Here is a 21481-nt window from a genome sequence, read left to right on the forward strand (position 1 = left end):
ACCTCAGAATAATTTCAGAACTATACTGGAATCAGACCGCATACATGAAAATTAACGGAGAAGAAACAGATCACATAAAAATACTACGTGGAGTTAGACAGGGATGTATCCTATCGCCGTTGATATTTAATATGTACTCAGAGAAAATCTTTAACGAGGCTCTTTACGGAATAGACGAAGGTATCCTTCTAAATGGTGAAAGAGTAAACAATGTTAGATATGCCGACGACACCATGGTGATAGCAGATAGTTTAGAGGGACTTCAGAAGCTAATGGACAGAATAAACGAGTACAGTCAACAGTACATACTAAACATTATTACCCACAAAACGAAACAAATGATTATCAGCAAGGAGAATATAAATGGGGCTCATCTATACATTAATGGGACGCAGATAGAGCGAGTAAAACAGTATTGCTACCTGGGAACTATTATAAACGAACAGTGGAGCAATGTACAGGAAATAAAGTGCCGCATAGGAAAGGCAAGAACGGTCTTTAACAAAATGAGCGCCATCTTCAAAAGTCACAACATATCCCTAGATATAAAAATGAGACATTTGAGATGCTATGTTTTCTCTGTGTTGTTGTACGGGGCGGAGGCATGGACGCTTACAGACACCACTATTAAAAAACTTGAAGCATTTGAGATGTGGCTTTATAGAAGAATGCTGAGAATATCATGGACAGCAAGGATCACGAACAAGGAAGTTCTAGAAAAAATGAAGAAGGAACCAGAGATTGTGTTTACGATCAAACGCATAAAATTGCAATATCTGGGACACGTTATGAGAAATCAGCACCGTTACTCCCTGCTGCAGTCTATATTGCAAGGTAAAGTCAAAGGTAAGCGAGGACTCGGTAGAAGGAGAATATCATGGCTGCGGAATTTAAGAACATGGTTTAAGAAAACCTCAACGGAGCTGTTTCGAGCCGCAGCGAGCAAGGTCATGATTGCCAATATGATTTCCAACATCCGAAACGGATAGGAACCAGAAGAAGAAGAAGAAACTGCTGCACCAAACTGCTGGCTTTCAACCATAAGTTCTGGCGTCTTCTTACAGATCTTTTGCCCTAGAAAGATTAAATGATAATAGAACTGAAATAAATAAAAATTTTATTTGAAGAATAGCTATAAAAGTGAATATTTAGTTGATAGAAAAGTCGAGTGCCAACTATTTTTACAATAAAACTACTAAAACAAAACAGAAGTTTAAAAAATGAATAAAATCAAATGAAATTGAAATAAACTAATTATTAGAAGACAAATAACAAACATGTGACGTTTTTAAAACACAACTTTGTAATTGTAAGCTAGTTTTATAAATTCAAACTTTGGAACCCCATGTTGACACTTTTTCTAAGCGCCTTTCTGAGTGTGTGCCGCTCGCATAAAAGATTTTCTTGGTTTAGCTAACCTTCACCAAAGGGAATATAATATTAGTCTATTTCTTTCATTTATATTTTGTCTGTTTTAGGTATTTAGAAGATATAAAGTAGAATATAATTACGGTCCGTTGACTTATAAGATCACGCCTACATACGTTCCAGAACAACCTTTGAAATTTAAACTTATCAAGAGAGAAACATCTTAAAGACCTATCGCTGAAGTTTTACTAATGATTTGATTTCTACTTTGTAAATAAGTAATAATTTTATATACTTATCAAACATATTGTTTAACAGTAAAATCGTTAACATTGCAATATTTGTAATTTAAAAGTAAACATTTTGATGTGTGACATTTAATGTGTAAAACTTTTCTGTCCATTTTTTGAAGAGTAAATAGCTTTTCTGAAGTTTCGCTGATTGGATATAAACAATAGTTGATTTTATATTTTATTTAAATGTAAATATAAGTAACTAAAATATTAAATTATAGATTTAAACATGTATTTCATTTACACCTTTTTGTAGTAATCAATGATGAACCAACAGTTGCAGTTTACCGATCAAAAACCTTTGAATATAAAATTGGTTTCATATTTTAAGACAAAAAACCTTTTTCATTAATTTGTAGTCCCTATCTACGTTGATTTATTGCCTACAAGTCTTTAATATTCCCAGCAATAATACATGTTGCTACTTTGGAAGAAAACCGTCATATCTCAAATGAAGTAAAAGATGGACTATGTTAGTGAACAGATTTGAAATATTTAAAATGAACAGAAGTGTCATTATTGTTAATCGAAAAGTTGGTTCAAAATTTTGCACAATATTGTCATATTTTGAGATATGCCTTTCTTTCTTAAAAACACAATAAGATAATAAAATACTTTTTGTGAAGAATATTACATGATTTTGAGTTGTGTCAGGCTTGTAAAGAAGTTGAGCTTACGTTTAAAATTATTTAGAGCATCCTTTTGAGTTATATCATTATTTTAGAAAATTATTAGAATTATTTGAATTACAGATTATCACACAAAATGTGTGACACATAAACCTATAATCACAAAAACGAAATCTTTGTAAAGAGTTAGTTTATCATGTATTGATCATCTGCAAACAGGATTGTATACAAGTGAATATCCTTCTTATCTACTGTTTTAAAACGCTGCGGAGATAAATTTTAAACAGTGTTGGGGAAGGACAACAGCCCTGTGTAACACCTTTTGTTTGTAAAAAATGTTAGAGGTCTGATTTACGATTTTAACAACAGCTATAACTTGTTTAATTGAAAAAAGAATAAAATTCATAAATACTGGGACGCTGCATTAATTCATTTTGTTTAAAAACGTTTTATTTGTAAATAGGTATGTATTAGTTTATAAATAACTAAAAAATTTAAAAATAAATGTTGAAACCTTTGTTTCAATTAATGAAAGTTTGATTGTATTAATAAAGTGCATGTGAATAATAACTGCACGTCTACCATACAATTGATATTGGCCATGCGCACGTATGCTTCGTTGTATAGTAACTTCATATAGTCTATAGTCACTTCAAGTACTTTCAGTAATTAATACTATGGCTCTAGTTAAGTATGAGATGTGTGTATTCTAACATTTTATTAAATCATGTGGCAGCGAACGTGTTATAAAATAATTTTTCTCTACACCATTGTTATAGTTGGCGACACTGGTACTTTCTCCTACAAATTGTACAAATGCAGTGTCAGCACAGTATATACCACAAATAGTATTGTGACTGAAATAGAACAGGTGGGGAGAATGAGTTGCATAGGTCCAGCCGTTTATAACGACGACGGCGCTACTAGTCACGTTTGGTAAGATATGACACAGTAAGAGATAAGAGACGTATGACGTTGATGTAAGTGATATTGCCATGGTTTCACTAGTTTTGCTTATTTACCCAAATAATGATTATACTATACAATGTTTTCCAAAAAAAATAAATATTGTAGCAAATTCTACTAAAGTCAGAACTTAAATTTACAATAAGTTAAGAATTTTAGTATCCACCGAAAAATTTAACTGTTAGTGGCAACATTCAACATTGTAATCCACGCCTTTGCATTTTGCCATCGAGTTATTTTGCAAATTGCAAATGGTGTTATAAAAACAAAACCATTTAATCCCAAATTTTAGAAATAGAAGATAAAAACAGTATATAATCTGTTATCAGTTATACTCGAACATCAATTTTTATATATCTAATAAACATTACTAAAAAAGAAGAAGGTACAATACCAAAATAGTATAGTATTCCAAAACGAAAAAATCAAAAGAATATTTTTTGTGGATGCGTGAAAGCGTTGATTGAAATATTAATCAACCGTGAAAGTTAGTTAAAGTTGGATGAAGGTCTATTAAACATTTTGAGAATTAGGAGTTTATTTTTACAAGCACCAGGCAAGAACAGCACCTAATTATATCAAACTTTTGTTAGTAAATACAAACTAGTAAAGACATAGGAAGATCTCCAACACAATGGGAAGATTAAATGAAGATTGGTGGAAAAATCCCTACATGAAGTTGTCCATCTGGTACAGGATCGCATCCAATGGAGGGAGACAGCAAGCTAACAATATTTTGAGTGTGCCCACCCACACCCTGACAAGCGCTTAAGGAATGAGGAGGAGGAGGATATTTGTTGCCAATACTTTACCAAAGAAAATTATACAAATAAACAAGTTTTAGGATATCTGTGTTTTATTTTGTTGTTTTCGAGACTTTGGTTTGTTAATGTAATGGAAATCAGATCATCATGATCATAAAATAATACATAAATGGAAACCTTTCCTGTTTCCTGTACCATAATATACTCTCTCTGTCAGATATTATGTTATACATTTATATATAAAAATGCATAATTGTATACTATATTTTTGGACAGAGATAATATATTTTTTATCATAGTTTTTATTTCTTATTTTGTAACTATATTTATTTACTTATACTTTACTTATATACCTTACTTATACTTTTTGAATTTTGCCGCATAAAATTCAGATCATATTTTTTTGTCGCCTAAAATTCAAATTCTACGTTTTAAATTGGCCGCCAAATCAAATTAGTTTCGGCCCGTCCGCATTTGGCGTTAGAAACTGTCTCTCAAATCTTTCTATAGGACTTACCTTACTAGAGGGGCTATGTACTGTGACTGTCCTGTCAGTATCATAACATTTGGCGTGACATAAGTTTGTTTATAAATATTGGAATACTTTCATTTTTCATTAATATTGAGGACACAAATAGGTAGCCGTGTTTATTGGTGAATTTCGTAATGGATGAAAGTAAAGGTACACCAGAAAGCGAGTTCAGTATAGAATGTTTTCAGAATTACTCTGCACCAGAAGTGTTCATACAAGGATTAGCTGGAATAGTAGACCAACAAGATGTAGAAATAATGATCAGAGCTCAAAAACAAATGTATGTTGAACTATGTTTTTTATTAAATACACTTATAAATGTTCAATGATTAACATTTCCAATAATTTTCACCTTGTAATGCCTATCTATGTTTGGGATATTAAATTAGTTATAACATGGCCTAAACTACATTTTATTTAATTATTATTGAAGTGGTTCTTATAATTGGTATGTCCTAACAAGATGATTTTTCAATATGTATATAAAGATAGTCCAAAAATATTTATACTGCCATTCATGTTTGAAGTATTAATCATTTATAATAGTAAAACCTCTCTTAAAATGTATCAGACGAAAATTTTGTGTAATGACTCTATATTCAAAAGTAAAACAGTTTATTATATTGTTTTTATTTTAATTCAACATTTTTCTATGAGAGCCAAAATATTGAGTTATATTGTCAGAACTGTGAGTATATTTGTATAAGTTATTCTAATTTTGTACTGTTTTTTCAAGGTTGCAACGTTTCGAAAAAACAAATGAAATGCTTACAAATTGCAATGCACTAAGTATATCAAGACTTAAGTCTGTTGGGCCAGAATTCAAAAAACACATCCAACTCCTGACAGAAACAAAGAAAGATCTGGATTATATATTTAAGAAAATTAGAGTGATCAAAACAAAACTATCAGCGCAATATCCAGATGCTTTTGCTGAGGCAGTCAGGAGTAGTTTTGCTGAAGAATGTGAAGAAGATATAAATGAAGACAAGGGTAAGCAAAAGCTAGAGGATAATAGAAGGAGTTTAAATATTAAAAGTGATGAAGTACAAACACAAATTGATGCTAGTAGAAGAGCATCAGAGTAAGAAGCAATTGCATTGTTAATGTATGTTAATTTATTTTTAATTGTTAATGTTTTGTTATAATAAAATACTGTTTTATTTATCAATGTCTTATATTTCAAAGAATAAACCCTATGGGCTTGACATTAGAAAAATGTTATTGTGGCAATAAGCAAAGTAATGGACTGAATTTTAAAATTTTATTAACTTGTGTCTTTTTTTTTTAATGTGTTTTACTTTCTTTGTTTTTATTTTGTACTTGTGTGTATATTGTAGTATATTGTATTTTTTGTGTGTATATTTTTATACCAAGTAATGAGCACTCTTACATGTAATTACTACCTAGGTGGTGTTTGTAAGTTTTTTTTAATAAATAAATTAAATAGTATGTTATTGTGAAGTTTCACATGAAACTTGTATAATCAGCTAAAGATTATCATGAATGAATTTTTTATAATAGAACAGTGAATTTTCAGAAAAATCCTGTTTTTCGTTATGTTTATGAGTGTTTTGTGGAGTTTATACACCAATTACTAAATTTTTGTGTTTGTAGATTTTAATGTCATAATTTGGTACTTATTGCTACCAAAACTCCTGAGTTAACTTTTTTATCTTTGCTTATGCTACTTTGGGAAGTTATTCTTTACCTCAGATACTTTCTTTTTTGTTTCGTTTAAAACCACCACGTTTAAATCAAATTCAAAGATTTCTTTCCACATTTTGATGCTTGTTTTATATTTATTCTTTCATGTTTGAGTAAGAAAAATTTGTTTCCTTTGTCTTTGTGATTTTCTATTATCTTTATACAAAGTCCAACTATCAAAAGAGTACCCTCTGATATTTAGCAATTTTCACTGGATTTTGTGAAAATACTGAAATAGGTAGATTTTTATTTTAAAAGGGGTATCTTTTAAGATATAGATATCTGTCACTTGTCAACTCCCTGCTTTCCAGTACCAAAAACACTTAATTTTAAATGAGGAATAATGCCCATGTTTAGCACATCATTAGACAGTTTGCTGGAGACTTCGATTTCATGTGAAATATTTGTGGCATAGAGTTACCAATGAGGTGTATGTATTAAAAGCCAACTATTATTTTTACGGTAATAAATGTAAGCTCAACCATTTCGGTATTCAATTTCTAAGTTTTCGCAAATGTTGCTTTAGGGCTTGACAAATGACAGATGTCTATATTGTTTCAGCAAGATGGCCTCTCTGTTTCAGCGTTTTCTCAAAATCCAACTATAGACTAATTCGTTGCTAAAGAGAGATAGATAGACTACCAATCGTCACTATTTTGCTCACGATGGCTAGTCTATTTTTATTATGTCTATGCATAATTATGTCACTATTGCAGAAGAATTTTTTGATTTTAATGAAAGTGGCCCTGGCAATTTCGATACATCTGTTTATTTCACTGTTGTATAATTTATTAAAGTTCTTAAGTACTTGTAGTTTGATGCTTTCTCAATTTTAGTGTAATTTAGGACGTTTTTCACATTTGGTCCCAGTGAAGATAGCCTCAAATGGGTTTGACAGTATAAAATATTGACGTTTGGCAGTGTTGAAATTTACATTATAAATGAAGCATATGCAATCAAAGCAATAAGACATTTAAAAACTAATACTTAAGAATTATACAAAAAAAGTAAATAGTTTTAAAACAGTTTTTAAAAGTAAAATGTCAGTATAAATAATAAAGTTAAAAAGACATCTGTTGCAATCTGGCAACTGATGGTTTAAGGGTTCTGACTCTATTGCCAAATCTATCCGCTAACCTATCAAAGGGCAATTGCCAAACAAATTTTCTAGTAATTAATTGCATTTAATATCAAACGAAACAAATATTAATTCATTAATGTTTTATATAAGGTATAAAATTACAGAATCCATCAAATAATATAATAAAAATATACATTTTAAAAGCTTTATTTCTTTGTAGTAGAAGGACATAACATATACATTATAAGGACATGGCAACACTGCTAACGCAATATTTCGTTCTGTGAAACTTAATTGACAGCTAATTTGAGGCTATCTTCACTGGAACCAAATGTGAAAAACGTCAGTAATTTATATTAATTATCGTTTTCTGGACTGTGATTTTTATGCCGTAATTACTACAAGCAATATTTATATTTGTAAGCAGTCGTTATAAATCTTCCGTTGTGCCTTATGTCTTCTATTGTCAATATTGTTTAAAACCGGTCCGTTAATTACAATTCCTTGGGTTGATTCTAAATGAGCTACCTGACACGATGCTTTCACTACAGACATTAAATAGCAATGGTGAGAAGACACAACCTTGTCGTATTGCTCTGCATATTTCCATGTCTTGAGATGTTTCGTTTTCTACTTTGATATTAGCCTTCTGATTTCAATACAAATTCAGATTTATTTGTATGAAATAAAATATTTCGGTTTGGCAGTGTTGGGAGGTTTTTATATTGCATATGTTGTATGCTTCAAATATAAAGGGAGAAAGCTTTTAAAAAGTACATTTTGATGATATTATTTTATGAATTCTGGTATTTTTAATTTATATGAAATAATAACGAGTAAATATTTGTCTCTTTCGATATTAAATATTGCAAACAGCTGTTGCAATCTGGCAACTGCTGATTTGACGATTGCCAAATCTATCAAAGGACAATGGCCAAAAAAAATGTGTAATAATTAATTAATCTCCAAAGAAACAAATATTTACTCATTCTTGTTTTAATAAATCAAAAATTGCAGAATTCATAAAATAGTATAATCAAAATGTTCTGTTCTAAAGCTTTATCTCTTTATATATGAGGCATACAGCATATACATTATAAAAACATGCCAACACTGCTAAACCGAATTTTTTTGTTCCATGTTTGACATTTGCGGCTATAATCAGCTTGTACCTTCGGTAAACTCAACCAAAATAAATAAAACACCATTAAACTGTTATACTTTATTAATAACTTTTGTACATAAATCAATTTATATAAAATAGTATATGTACTGTATAGTATTGCATGTAATTTTTTAAAAGTTAAAATATAAACGTGGTAAAAATAGTGTCTAGAATATTTAGTAACATTAATATATACGTAATATATAACATGAAAGGCAACAAATTCGACAGTGTAAATATATAAGCACTACAATTATATTACAATAAATATAATCCAATTAAAAAGATTTTAACCTCGAGCGAGTCAAATTCAATATAGTATGTATTACCAAAAAAAGACACCTACGAAGTAATTTCATAGGATATTTTTACTTGGCTGTTTAAAACAATATACTTTTATCTTATTAATGCCTCAAAATTGTTGTAAAACTGTAACCCCGTCCATTACTGCATTACAAAACTTTTGTAATAAATCAGTCCATACAAATCAATTGATTCTTTCTTGTTTGTATATACTACCGTATAAATAACTGTGCACTTTTTATAATACAGTAGTACACGGAGTAGATTCGCCACTGACGAATGACAGAGCATGGTTGAGTGAAGCAAAAGTTGTGTCAAATTTTGCAACGCTTGTGCAATAATCACAGAGTTCGGTGAAACCCTTTAAAATAGTTAAAAAAACGCTAAAATATTTAAAGTACTTCAAAAGTATTCAAAATGATATTTTAGATAGCATGTAACAATTTTGTAGAGAAGAACTCTTATCTCAGTTTAAAAATATAGATTTCTTGTTAATTTAATCTGAAGAAACTAACGACATTTTTAGAGCAGAAAGATCTACTGTCGGTCACCTTTTTGATACTGCCTACACAGCAGAAGATAAAAGGGCATTTAATATCAAGAAATACACATTTTATTTGTCGATCTGAAGAAAGCCTATGACAGTGTTCATCAACCAAAACTGAGGAAAGTTTTAAAAAATCGAACATTGGTGTTACGCTAATAAATTATTATGTGAAAGAGTTACACAGAAACATCGCTATTAAACTGAGAAAGACAAATGGTTTGTCAAAAGACCGTATTTAAAATATATTTAGAGCATGCCTTAAAAACATTTGGAGAGAAAGTGTAAAAATATGGGAATTCCGTTAACAGAACATAACATACTATATAAGATGCTTTGCCCAAGAATATGAGAACTTAATTATGTGTTCACAGCTACTATAACATGCTTGTTTAAAAAAGCAATACAAAAAATGGTTGATGCTGACGCATGTGCACAAGCTGTCATTTCGCCTGTCACACAACTGTCATTTGTCTTTATATATTAAAAACTAAAATGCTTCGGTCTCAACATTACAAACTGTCACTTATATAATTATGTATTATATCATAATTATGTTAAAATTTTGATGTGACAGTCGATTCTTAAATTAAATATTAAAAAATATACTGAATTCCACTCGACTCGTCCGAAATACTGACAATATTATTTACAAAAATCAACATATAAAACAATTTCAAAGTAAGCAAATCTGGATCAATTATTATTAAAACTATTAACTTTAATTAGGTTTATTAATGTTTTAATCTTACACAAAAATTACAATAGATCGTCTTATTAGAAGATAACCAATTCTTTTTTAAAAATGCAAAAAATACACGTTATGGGTGTAAGTTGAAAATGTTTTGCAGTATAGTAAAGTATATAAGTAGTGTTATTGAAGACATTAACCTGATGATGCTGTTAGTTCCATTTAGTTAACATTAATACTAAAACTAGCAGTTTTTTTGTCCACTCGGAATATTATATAAATTTCGTAAGGTTTTTATTTGCCATTTTAAGAATTGCGTCTTAAAATCTTGGGAGAGAATAAACATAATCTAAATGTTTAGTTGTACTGCCAGATTCCTCTAACGAGATGGTATTGTCCTTCTTTTATTTCGCTTTTTCTCTCAATCCCGCATGAATTTTAAAATATCTCAACTAATCTCAAATAGAGAGAAAGTGCAAGGTTAGCGGATATTAGGTTTGAATTAAATTTTGACCAATCATAGGTAACCGTTCAATGTCAATTGCGAAGTCAGCGAAGGAACCCAGGGACTTTACTTTCCGTTTGTGTGTCGGGAAGCCGACTTCAATCTAAAGATGTTGGTCCTCTAGCAGGCGCACAATTTCGTTCGCCCGCCAGAAGTAAAAGAAGTGGAGTTAGAAGGTCGTATGCTTTTGAGAGGGCTATATTATGGTTTTCTTAATTTCTGGTTTATCTCTTGTTACAAAGATGATAAAACATATTGAGCTGATACAGTGTCCCTCAATCCCATGGTTTCCTATGCCAACTTTAGTGTGGAACCATTGGAAAGCAATAATTCATCCATCTATTTCGTTATTAAATGGTAAATTCAAAGACAGAACACCTTTGGATTAATTTTTACGTTATCCAAGATAGCGCCCAACTGCTGGGGTCCTTTTTATCCACCCAGTTTTATTGTACGTGACAAAACTGGTGTTTAGGATCAATAATAGCAGTAATATAACAAGATGGAAAACCTAGTCATGGAACTGCAGCATTAAAGTTGAAACGTTATTGAATTTTGAAGACGTCTACCGTTTTAAAAGTATTTGGTTTGTTAATCTATCATTTCTAAAATAAAAAATATCGATAAACAGAAACAATAGATTATTTTGGCACCTATTTATATTGTGTAGTATATCACCAACAACTTATTGTATTGTAAGAGATTCAATAATCTTAGTAATAAGAAGATCTACTGAGGGAAGCGTGCTCTAAAAATATTAATTGACACATTTCATTAAAGGCACTAATTTTTATAATCTACGACCACCCCCCTGTTAATTTATGGAATAACTCCTCGTTAAGCGTTTGGCTGGCATCTTTCGATCGAGTCGACAAGAAAATGTACCCTCCGATAAACTCATGGATGACCTTGCAATCCGCCGATAAGCAACTAAAGATTATGTTTTCTTCTTCGAATTGAACCATCATGTGTTTGTGTTCCCAGTTGACGTTCCAAGCTTTCATCGTGTTAAATCTCCACGTCTTTTGGTGGTCTCCTGTGTTGATGTCCATCTTCATGATGCGGTTGTACCCGACGCCTAGTAGTTCTTCTTTTTTGGAGTTCATGAACTTGACGACGAACAGGCTGATTCCGAATTCTGGAAGGAGTTGCCAGGCTTTAATGTAGTTCATTTTGGCGTCGATAAGGCTGAGGTCTTTAACGTTGGCGTGGGCTTCCAGGATTCTCTGAGTCAACTAAAATAAAAAAAAAATGTTTATTATAAGGCATACAGCCAAACATAATATTTTAACAGTTAGGCAATGATCCATATTATTGCAAATTAGTTGATATACCAGCAGGGCCACTGAGAGGGATGAGGGGGCTCCGGTAAGAAGTGAAGAGCAAGGTGAAGAGCAAAAAAATTGTTTAACTTTTATAGAAATAAAATTATCAATAATAAATAATAATTATTAACATTTCAAATATAAAATTTATTAAAGTTTGATTATGGGTTTTAGACTCCTCAAGAATTTTTCTCCAATCGTCCCTATCCATCGCCTTCCTCGGTCAAGCACGTATTCCCATATTTCTCATGTCTGTATCAATGTTATCAAGGAACCTTATTTTGGGTCTTCCCCTTCTTCTCTTTCCAATGGGTCTAGCACGGAGCGTTTTTCAAGCTGGGTCATTTTGTTCCGTTCGCATTGTATGTCCATCCACCTCAGATGTCCTATCTTAATATGTTTTACGATATCTGGTTCCTGGTATATTCTATAATGTTCGAAGTTGTATTGTCTTCTCCACACTTCATTGGCATTCACTGCTCCATAGATTCGCCTTAGTACTTCTCTGTCGAAACATCCTAAAATGTTTTCATTACTTTTTCCAGAGTCCAGGTCTCTGAACTTCATTGGTTCACTGCTTCGATGACGTCCTTTTTTATAACAAGTGACATACGTATTACTTTTTCCAGAGCCAGATTGAACAGTATACAGGATAGATGGTCTCCCTGGCGTAACAAAACATGATGTGTCCTTCTATTTTCATTCTTCTTTTTCCGCCTTAAAGTTGCCCATAAGACAGAAGTAAAATATTTTAAAGAACATCCTTCACAGTATAGTTCACTGACATATTAGCTGCCAAGTCCACCAAAATACTTTAGTTGTAATAAATTAAAATAAGTTCTTACCTTTCCTCTAGACTTCTTCAGATATTTAGGAGCAATGTAGTCCTCTATCTGCAGATCCAAGCCATTGGGATTCAGAACTGGTTGTTCTGAAGGCCTCTGCAAGTGGAGGAAATCCAATATGGTCTTCTTTTCGGTTTCATAAGAGCTATCCGCTAAAGATCTACCCTTCGCTGCTAGTCTACAGCAAGCCATCCATCTGGCGTATTGGGTTTCCTAAAATAAAAAACGGTAAAGGACTCTACACTTTTAAAATCATTGTAAGGGAATTTCCAAACAGTTTGTTATATTGTGATGACCTAGAAATGTCATTGAAGATATGCAACCGAATTTACATAAAATAATGTACACTAAATTAAGTTCTGTGAATATATAAAAACAAACCTATGCACCTATATCATACTTACATCATCACAGCGTATATACATTTCGGACATTCCTTCGGGACTAGGCACTTCCAGTTTTATAACATATTTGTTTTGTGTAATGTTCACATCGGGAGTAACCTCGCAACCTTTCAAACTGGTTTTGAACACCTGATTCTGGGAGCTCAGCATATCGTCCCTAGTTTTATACATGAAAAGATGGAGATCTCGACAAGTGAACCAGTATTTCTTGTAAGCCTTTAGAGTAAACCGCTTAGGCCTACAATGTTAAACGGAAAACCCTTAGTAAACAGTCCAAAATTATTTTTATGACTTAAAAATCATTTTTACTTACTTTAAGAACCGAAGTTGGTCTCTCAATTCAGGCACTTGTGTGATGTCGTTGGAGTAAGTATTAAGACTGGATCCTTCTAAAGTTGTTTGAAGATTGTTCAAAGCGGCATCTATATCGTCTTCTATGGGAGATGGAGCGCTTCCGTTATCTAAAGCAGGCTGCGGCTGATTTGCTTGTAACTTTATTTGCAACTGAAAGAAAATATCTTTACTAGGCAACTGTATTTAAAACAAATTTAAAATTCTTATATTCTCTCTGATGTTGAAAGAGTAACTTATTAAGTTAAGTGAGAGAAATTCATTTACCTGTAATGCGGCGAACAACAACATTTCTTCCTCTGTACAATCAATTTCTTCGTTCAACAATTGCCATTTGGCTTGTTCAAAGATTTGATTGATCCTTGCAGCATCATATTTAGGATTTAAGTCATAGAAGGAGCAGAACTTGAATTTTAAGCACAATGTGTCATGTTCTCTAACTCCCTGCTCCATAATTGAGAGTGATGAATCCAACCACCTAAAATATGTACAAAGTATTGGTTTTGGGTTTTGACATAGACAGGTAGAAATCAAATGACAGGTAAGAAACATGACAAATTCAAACGTTAACAATATATTACACAATTATCAAAAGAATTTTTAACATATCTAGGTTGCAAATGGGTTTTTTAGGTAGTGTATACCTAATACATTATAAATACAAAAATCCCGTCACAGTTCGGACGCATATAATATTTATTAACAAATAAGGGTCAAAAATGGCAGTGTTTTCGTTTAAATCGCTATAGGTAAAAATAGAGTAATTAAATATATTATTTAGAATATGCATCTTTTAGTAGATGGGCAAAGGTTTAAAATGGCAATTTTTGATTTTTTTGTTCGATCATTTATTGTTTTGGAAATTGCAAAATAAGGTTCTTCTTCTTCCTTCTTGTACGTAGGCTTTAAAGCCTGTTTCTTCTTCAATATTAGCCTCCTAAATTGTTTAAATTATCGCACCATCTTTTTCTTGGTCTGTCAATACTTCTTCGTCCATTTGGTGACTTATCTCGTGCTATTCGTACTATCCTTTCCTCTGCCATTCTACTAATGTGTTCGTTCCACTCCTGCTTCCGTTTTGTCGCCCATCCATTTATGTCTTCTATATTACATGCTCTTCTTATGTTTTCGCTTCTCTCCCTATCCAACAGACTTTTCCTTGATATTCGTCAAAGTATTTTCATCTCTGTTGTTTCTAGTAGTCGTCTCGTTTTAGATGTGTCTGGTCTTGTCTCCGCCGTGTATGTTAATATAGGTTTAAGCTTTGTTGTCGTACTTTTTCTTCAACATCTCTGTAACTAGTTATATCTATTCCCAGATATCTACCTTGCTTCCTGCTTTATTATTTTCCCATAAATTTCGATTTTACATCGTAGTGGGTATTTAGATGTTGTCATACATTTGTTTTTTTCTGCTGATATCATATTGTATTTCTTGGCTGTTGTATTGAAGATGTGTGTTACTCTTTGCGCTCGTCTTCTGACTTGGCGTCGTCTGCATAACATAATATTTGGATTTATTTGTTCCCCATTCTGTAACCATGACCTTTACGTACTGCTTGTATTATTTCGTCCATTATTATATTAAAGAGAAGTGGGCTTAACGAGTCACCCTGTCTGACTCCGCTTTGTACTGGTATGCACTGTGTTTGTTTTCCATTTATCTTTGCCTGTATTCGATTATGGAAGTAGATGCTTTCGATGGTTTGTGTAATATTGATTGGTATGTTTCTTTCATACAGTAGGTGTAAGACGTCTTCGACTTGGATGTGATCAAAAGCCTTTGTCAGGTCTATAAAACATTAATATGCTGGTTTATTGTACTCGTAGCCTTTTCTGTGATTTGTCTTAGTACAAATACAGCGTCTACGCAGGATCTTCCTTGTTGTTCATCTGATAAAGTTGTTAGTTTATTGATTTTATTGGTTAGGACTTTTGTGGTAAGCTTAAATGCGGTGTTCAGTAGATTTATACCTCTATAATTGTCGAGGGCTTCTTTTATCTCTTCTTTTTCTTGAACATTGGTATCATTATGATGTTTCTCTTTCTCTCTTTCCCATTCGTTCTTCTTACCAACTGCTTTGTTCCATTTCGTATTCTTCTATAGGTGTCTCGGGATTCTGGAGTATTTGATGTTTCGTACTTCGTGTAGGCCTCTCGTTTCTCTTTACATTTCTCTTTCATATAAAATAAGGTTAAAATTTCGAAAATCAAAAATTTGCTATAACTTTTGCAAAAATTAACTCAGAACTTTGATTGTGCATGAAAAGTTAAGTTAAGTGGCCCTTATAATGTACCAAAGACATCATCTCAGGGTCAGTAACCCCCCAAAATTGGAAGTCATGCAGTGTATCTGTTAAAAACTTCAACATCACACCCAATTTTTAACAAAAATGTAATTAACAACAAACGTACCATTTCAAGGGTTTTTACCCAAATATTTAGTGAGATGACTCATGTACACCTGGTAAATACACTGATGATAGACTTTTTAGTCCGAAGACGTTCTGTGATGTAGCCCGAAAAGGGTCTTTTAATTATATACCTTTTATAAACGATTTTTAAACTTTTATGGAGAAATGTAATTAGGGCAACCGACCCCAAAAGAGAATGATGTGGATGATAATTGTTGTGTATTGTTAAAATGTTAAATGTTACGTGTACTCAGTGCTTCTGTACGGAGTAGAAACGTGGATATTGGAGTCATAAACTCTATCAAAACTTCAGGCTTTTGAGCTATGGTTATACAGAAGGATCCTGAAGATACCATGGACAGACAAAGTCACCAATGAAGCAACGGTACTTGGGACATATAATGAGAAACCCAATAGCAGATACGAGCTACTCCAATGCATTTTGCAAGGTAAAATTGAATAAAAAAGAGCCCCAGGACGAAGAAGAATATCCTGGCTTGCTAACCTGAGAGCATGATATAGAAATACCTCAACAGAGCTATTCCGTATAGCAACCAACAAGGTCATCATAGCCAGAATGATCGCAAACGTTCGGAACGGACAGGCACCCTAAGAAGAATTGTTAAAATCCAAGGTGACATGTGTTTTATTATTTGTTTCATCTCTGTAGGTCAACCATTTTATAATTAATTTGTCGGTCAGATAGCCAAGCGGGCTAGGCGGCCGATTCTCATTCGCTTCACTGTCGAATGGTTCAGTGGATATGGGTTCGAGCCCCAGCTCGGTGTACAGAAAAATAAAAAAGGCTAACGCAGCAGTTTAAAATTCTAGATGAATCTGCGGCTTAGACTAGAATATGCTGGTGTCTTATCGACCTATGGTGGAGCAGTATGGCAAGAGATAAGGGCTTGCGGCTCGGTTATAATTTGTTTTTAATTGATCATAGGCAAATTAAAGTTAATCTACCAAAATCCAAGTTTATTTAGTTATGATTAAGATCGATAACATGATAAATACAACTTGCACACAACCTTTTGTAGTCACCGTGTAAATAGAAATTTAGGTAAGAATAAACCAGCACATTTATTTCTTTACTTGCGCAATAAAATTAGTAATATTTATTCTTAGTTTCGCAAAATATGTGATAACAATAAAATGTACAAATGATTATAAAAACCGCCGGTTTCGTAAATGACCAAGTTAGGACAGCGGTTTGTAATATAGGTATATGGTATTGTGACGGATTTTTTTAAGACTAGCAAAATAAAAATGAATTGATGGAATTAGTTTTACTTATTAGTTTTACTTATTTATCCTAAGTATATAATATATGATAAGAGAGAAAATTTTGCCGGTAAATAATTTTCTCTCGAATGATATTCGACAAGACTATTTTACGAGACAATAATTAATGTACCATATGAACGAAACATAATCTTTATTTATTTGTTAATAATATTAAATGTACAATTATTATAAGCTATAGTAGTTTGCCCATTCTTTTCTACCAAAGCATGATTTTGTGTTTTATTGACCCGTAGCATTTACGAACTCGAAGGTCCAGCTTCATTTGTTGTTCTGAGATTTTCGATCAACTTCTGGTGGTCATTGGAATCCATCTGCAGATATGGTTTTAGAGAGCTTGCATTTGAGTGACCCGTTAACTTAATTAACTCCTGTTCAGAAACACCTTGCTTGAACAAGGCTGACACAGCTGAAGATCGACGAGAATGGTTTGTTATTTTATGTTTTTTTTTTGTGACTATTCCAATTTTTTCAGCTGACATTTTTGTCCAGTTGATTACAAGTGGACAGTTTTTGAACCAAGATCCATCCTTCAAGTTGGGGTGAACGGTAAGAAAGAGTATCTTCTTCTTCTTCTTCTTCGTGCGACTAGGATTACTCCTGTTTGTCTGCCTCTTATTCTGTTTCAGTCGTTGTTGACTGTACATTATCTTTCCACCTTTTTGGCGGCCTTCCAACAGGTCTTCTGCTATACGGCTTGTTGTTTTTACAGATGTTCGCTAATCTATCTGATCCCATTCGGTTTACATGTTCGTTCCAGTTTTTTTTCTTGTTTTTATCCACCTGTTAATATTTTGAATTTTGCTTTGTTCGCGTATACTTCTGTTGGTTTGTCTGTCTCTTAATGATATGCCCGCTATTGATCTTAACACTTTCATTTCGATATTGTTGATTTGTTGTTTCGTCTTTTTTGTATCCGCTGCATATGTTAGGATTGGTCTTACTGTTGTCTTGTATACTTTCATTTTGCTTTCCGTGGTCAGATATTTGTTTCTCCATATGGTTTCTCGGAGGCAACCACTTACTCTTGCCGCTTTTGATGCTTGCCTTAAAGAAAGTAGAAAGAAAGAACGAGTATGTCTGATAAAATTGTTAGTCCCCTTTTTTCCATTAATTTCAAAAATAATCTAACTGGGCATAAATTTTCGTTTGATAAATTTCTTACCAGCCATTTGCTGCTTGCCAAACTTTTCTAACCGCCTTGGTTTGTTTTGGAAAAAACGCTGTTGTATTCAATTCGGCCCCTAAATTCTCCCATAACATCAAATTCCTTCTGGAAAAAGTTAATCTTGCAGTTTTTAGGGCATCATTGCCTCTCCAAACAAGTTTAAATGAGCAAAGGTGAAAAAACTTTTTTTTTTGTTCCATCGGGGATTTCGTCGTCGTAGCTTTGGATCATTTTTAATAGTTCTTCGGTGGATAATGCTTTTGAACTGAGTTTTCTTTTTTCTTGAACACTTTGACGCGGCCTCCGCTTGGTCTCTCTGGCCAATCTTGCACATTTGAAAGATATATCTGTGAAAGGGTCGATTATTATGCCGTACTCCGTAAAATATTTTTCTTGTACCATTTTTGTTGTAGTATTCCACATTGACTTTACAGACGACTCTTTATAGTCTTCGCCATTGGGTCTGATTGTAGAAAATTAATTGTCTTTTCTATAATAGTTTGTTTAATAAATAAACAATTATAATTAAAACATTTGAATCTCCCATGTCACTAAATTAAAGACTATACGATCAGCATGACATGCCTTCTTCCTGCTGGATCGTATCTCCTGCACCTCTCAGTTTTTCACATTAAAACTATTCAAACCTAACTACCCTTACAGCACTTCGCCTTTGCCTTAACAAATAGAAGCACGCTAGTCAAAACTCCCTCTTTGGCTTCCCAATTAGAAACAAGTAAATCCTTTTCACGCTTCTCAAATAGAAGAAGGTTTCAATTAACTTTATTTTAGTAAATAGTTACCTCAGTTAAATTGAGTGTTAGTGCATGAAATATGAATATAAGTATTACAATTTATATAGAAGATATCGACAGTTTTTTGTGCCAATCTTTAGTAAATGCCGGTCCGACAAATTACAGGTTGGTAATATATTATTGGTCATATAATGGATATATTGGTCGCTGGTACTTCGAGAGTTGTATATATTTTTATCGAACAAATGTAGGAAGGTGAGAATACAGTTTTTCAAATATTAACTTTTAAATCATCGAACCAACTACCTCATCCTTTCCCCTACACTGATCCTTCGATGTATATTGCTAGATAACAAACTAGGCTCTAGCGTCCGAGTGATTGCCGGTATAAGCGATCTCCTACTTACTGACCAACGGCTTCGGGAGGATTAGTTGGTAAGTGGTAGGGCACTCTTTTGGTCTGGAGTTGAGAAATCAGAAGAACTACTAAGTAGTCAACGGCATAAGGATGTAGAAAGCCACAGGACGACTACCAGATTATATATCTCTACCTCTAGTAAAACCATCATGACCAGTACGAGATTTAAAGATGATATGCCATGCGACCCGATTAGCAACCGGCGTCGTCGAGTTTCCGGGCTTAAAGATGATACCAGGCGTTGCGTGGAAAATATACGCTGGTGCTTAAGGTACCTTGATGAAATGTAGAATACGAAATACTGAAAGTGCTTTAGAGTAAGGACTGGAACAGTGGAGATAAGTTCTTGAAAGAAAAAATTATGAACCAAATAGGAACTTATATAAAAATGTAATTAAGGAAGTCAACTTTTCATAGGTATAAAAAGAGAGATAATATATATGAAATGATAGAAAATATATATAATACGAATACTTACGCAACATTCATTCGCGCCTTTTCTATTAACGATTTCGGTCGAATAAGATGTCTCTTGGCTTCTTGACTCGGCGATGGCGGGCTGTGTGCTAGGGAATTATCAAAAGATCCATCAAGCTGTTCGAGACTTGCGCTATTAGGTACGTATCCAGAATAATTTAATGTGCCATTCATGTCGTTGCCAAAACCGTTTCTGTTCCATGTTCCCTAAAAATTACACAATGACACTTTGATTACAATAAACAAAATAAAAATATTTAATCAATTATTTGTTATTAAAAACATTTAAAATAGGGATTTTGACTGTATTAAAATAAAAATATAATCTTCCCGCAAAATGGTATTTTCCCTAAAAGGGACCCCCAAAACATTGTATTTTTGTTTATTTTTAAGGAATCTATTTTTTCTTGCCAATCATGTTTAAAGCCGCGTTTACACGATGACAATTGTCATCACGTGGTTGCGGATTGTCGGAGGCCAGTCCAGTTCAACGAGAAGATGTTTATACGGGGCCAACTATTGTCATGGCAGTAGACAGCTAAAACATGGCCGACTGCTCGTCATCTGTTGTGTCCGGTGAGGGAACTGGCAAAAAACAAGACATCAATACTGGCCTACACTGTTCACACGTCGCCAATTGTCGCGACAATTGAGATTTCGAGTGGTGGGGGGGCTCACTGGGTGCAACTCATTGTCCTCAGTCTACTCCCGAAAACAACTGAATTTTGGGCCAATTGTGAGGCAGTTGACAAGGCAATTGGCCTGAAGTGTTTAGACGAAGACAATAATTTCATGCCAGTCAGTTGTCTTCTGACAATTGTCATCGTGTAAACGCGGCTTATAGCGATTAATTATTGTACTCATTTGCGACAGTAACGTAACACGTTATTGCACTGAAAGGAGAACTATATCTACCGCAAATATTAAACAACACAACACAAAAATAACATTTCTTCGTATTCTCCAAGGGTTTTGAAAACTTTTGGGCCACTTTGTAATATATTTTATATTTGTTTGTTTTGTTTTGACATTTTTGTAATTAATTGTAACATACATTTGCAGCATACGTTTGCAGCAATGTCATCATATTCTCTAGGGGTTTTCAAAACTTTTGGGCCATTTTGTAATGTGTTGTAGGTTTGTTTTAGATTTTTTTGTTTTGTTTGGATCTTTGTGTTATTGCCACGGTGATGTAGCGAAAAGTGGATTATGAACCAGCAGGAACAAAGAAAAGTACAGATCTGGGAAAGAAAGATGCTCAGAAAAATCTTCTAATACATGCAGACGGCAAAGGATATTTGGACAAGACGAACAAATAAAGAAATGAGGCTGCACGAAAAACCAATAATTACGGCCAAAATACGAGCTCAAAGAGCTGGATGGCTTGGTTACATTATACGAATGCCAGGGGAGCTAAAATGTTAAAACAATGTTGAAAGAGGGAGAAATGGGAAAAAAGAACAGGTTGTCCA

The 21481-nt window shown here is 33.1% G+C and overlaps 3 protein-coding genes across 5 annotated transcripts in view; 2 read left to right on the forward strand and 1 right to left on the reverse strand.

The window, feature by feature from the left end:
• LOC140444015 (probable cytochrome P450 49a1) overlaps nucleotides 1-1883 on the forward strand; it is a 98230-nt gene extending 96347 nt beyond the window's left edge. For all 3 annotated transcript variants that reach the window (XM_072535589.1, XM_072535592.1, XM_072535590.1), the window contains exon 11: nucleotides 1479-1883. In XM_072535589.1, coding sequence (XP_072391690.1) covers nucleotides 1479-1595 — 117 coding nt within the window. In that variant the 3' untranslated portion in view covers nucleotides 1596-1883. The remainder of the gene's footprint in view (nucleotides 1-1478) is intronic.
• Nucleotides 1884-4574: 2691 nt separating this feature from the next.
• On the forward strand, nucleotides 4575-5719 carry LOC140442887 (kxDL motif-containing protein CG10681). Its single transcript, XM_072533847.1, has 2 exons — nucleotides 4575-4832; nucleotides 5289-5719. Exons 1-2 carry the CDS (start codon nucleotides 4687-4689, stop codon nucleotides 5638-5640), a joined length of 498 nt encoding a protein of 165 aa, XP_072389948.1. The 5' UTR covers nucleotides 4575-4686; the 3' UTR covers nucleotides 5641-5719.
• A 5014-nt stretch (nucleotides 5720-10733) lies between these two features.
• Nucleotides 10734-21481, reverse strand: part of LOC140444016 (unc-112-related protein-like) — a 93518-nt gene continuing 82770 nt past the window's right edge. The window contains exons 4-9 of the mRNA XM_072535593.1: nucleotides 20011-20216; nucleotides 13741-13951; nucleotides 13436-13626; nucleotides 13123-13360; nucleotides 12719-12931; nucleotides 10734-11783 (exon numbers count right to left, since the gene is read on the reverse strand). Coding sequence (XP_072391694.1) covers nucleotides 11346-11783; nucleotides 12719-12931; nucleotides 13123-13360; nucleotides 13436-13626; nucleotides 13741-13951; nucleotides 20011-20216 — 1497 coding nt within the window. The 3' untranslated portion in view covers nucleotides 10734-11345. The remainder of the gene's footprint in view (nucleotides 11784-12718; nucleotides 12932-13122; nucleotides 13361-13435; nucleotides 13627-13740; nucleotides 13952-20010; nucleotides 20217-21481) is intronic.

The sequence above is a fragment of the Diabrotica undecimpunctata genome, chromosome 6, assembly GCF_040954645.1.
Source record: "Diabrotica undecimpunctata isolate CICGRU chromosome 6, icDiaUnde3, whole genome shotgun sequence".
Classification (NCBI taxonomy): domain Eukaryota; kingdom Metazoa; phylum Arthropoda; class Insecta; order Coleoptera; family Chrysomelidae; genus Diabrotica; species Diabrotica undecimpunctata.

What these genes read in the sequence shown, in the direction of transcription:
- LOC140442887 (XM_072533847.1), top strand. Translation starts at nt 4,687, where the DNA reads ATGGATGAAAGTAAAGGTACACCAGAAAGCGAGTTCAGTATAGAATGT. An exon ending in ATCAGAGCTCAAAAACAAAT is followed by an intron (nt 4,833 to 5,288) that starts GTATGTTGAACT and finishes TGTTTTTTCAAG; the next exon opens with GTTGCAACGTTTCGAAAAAA.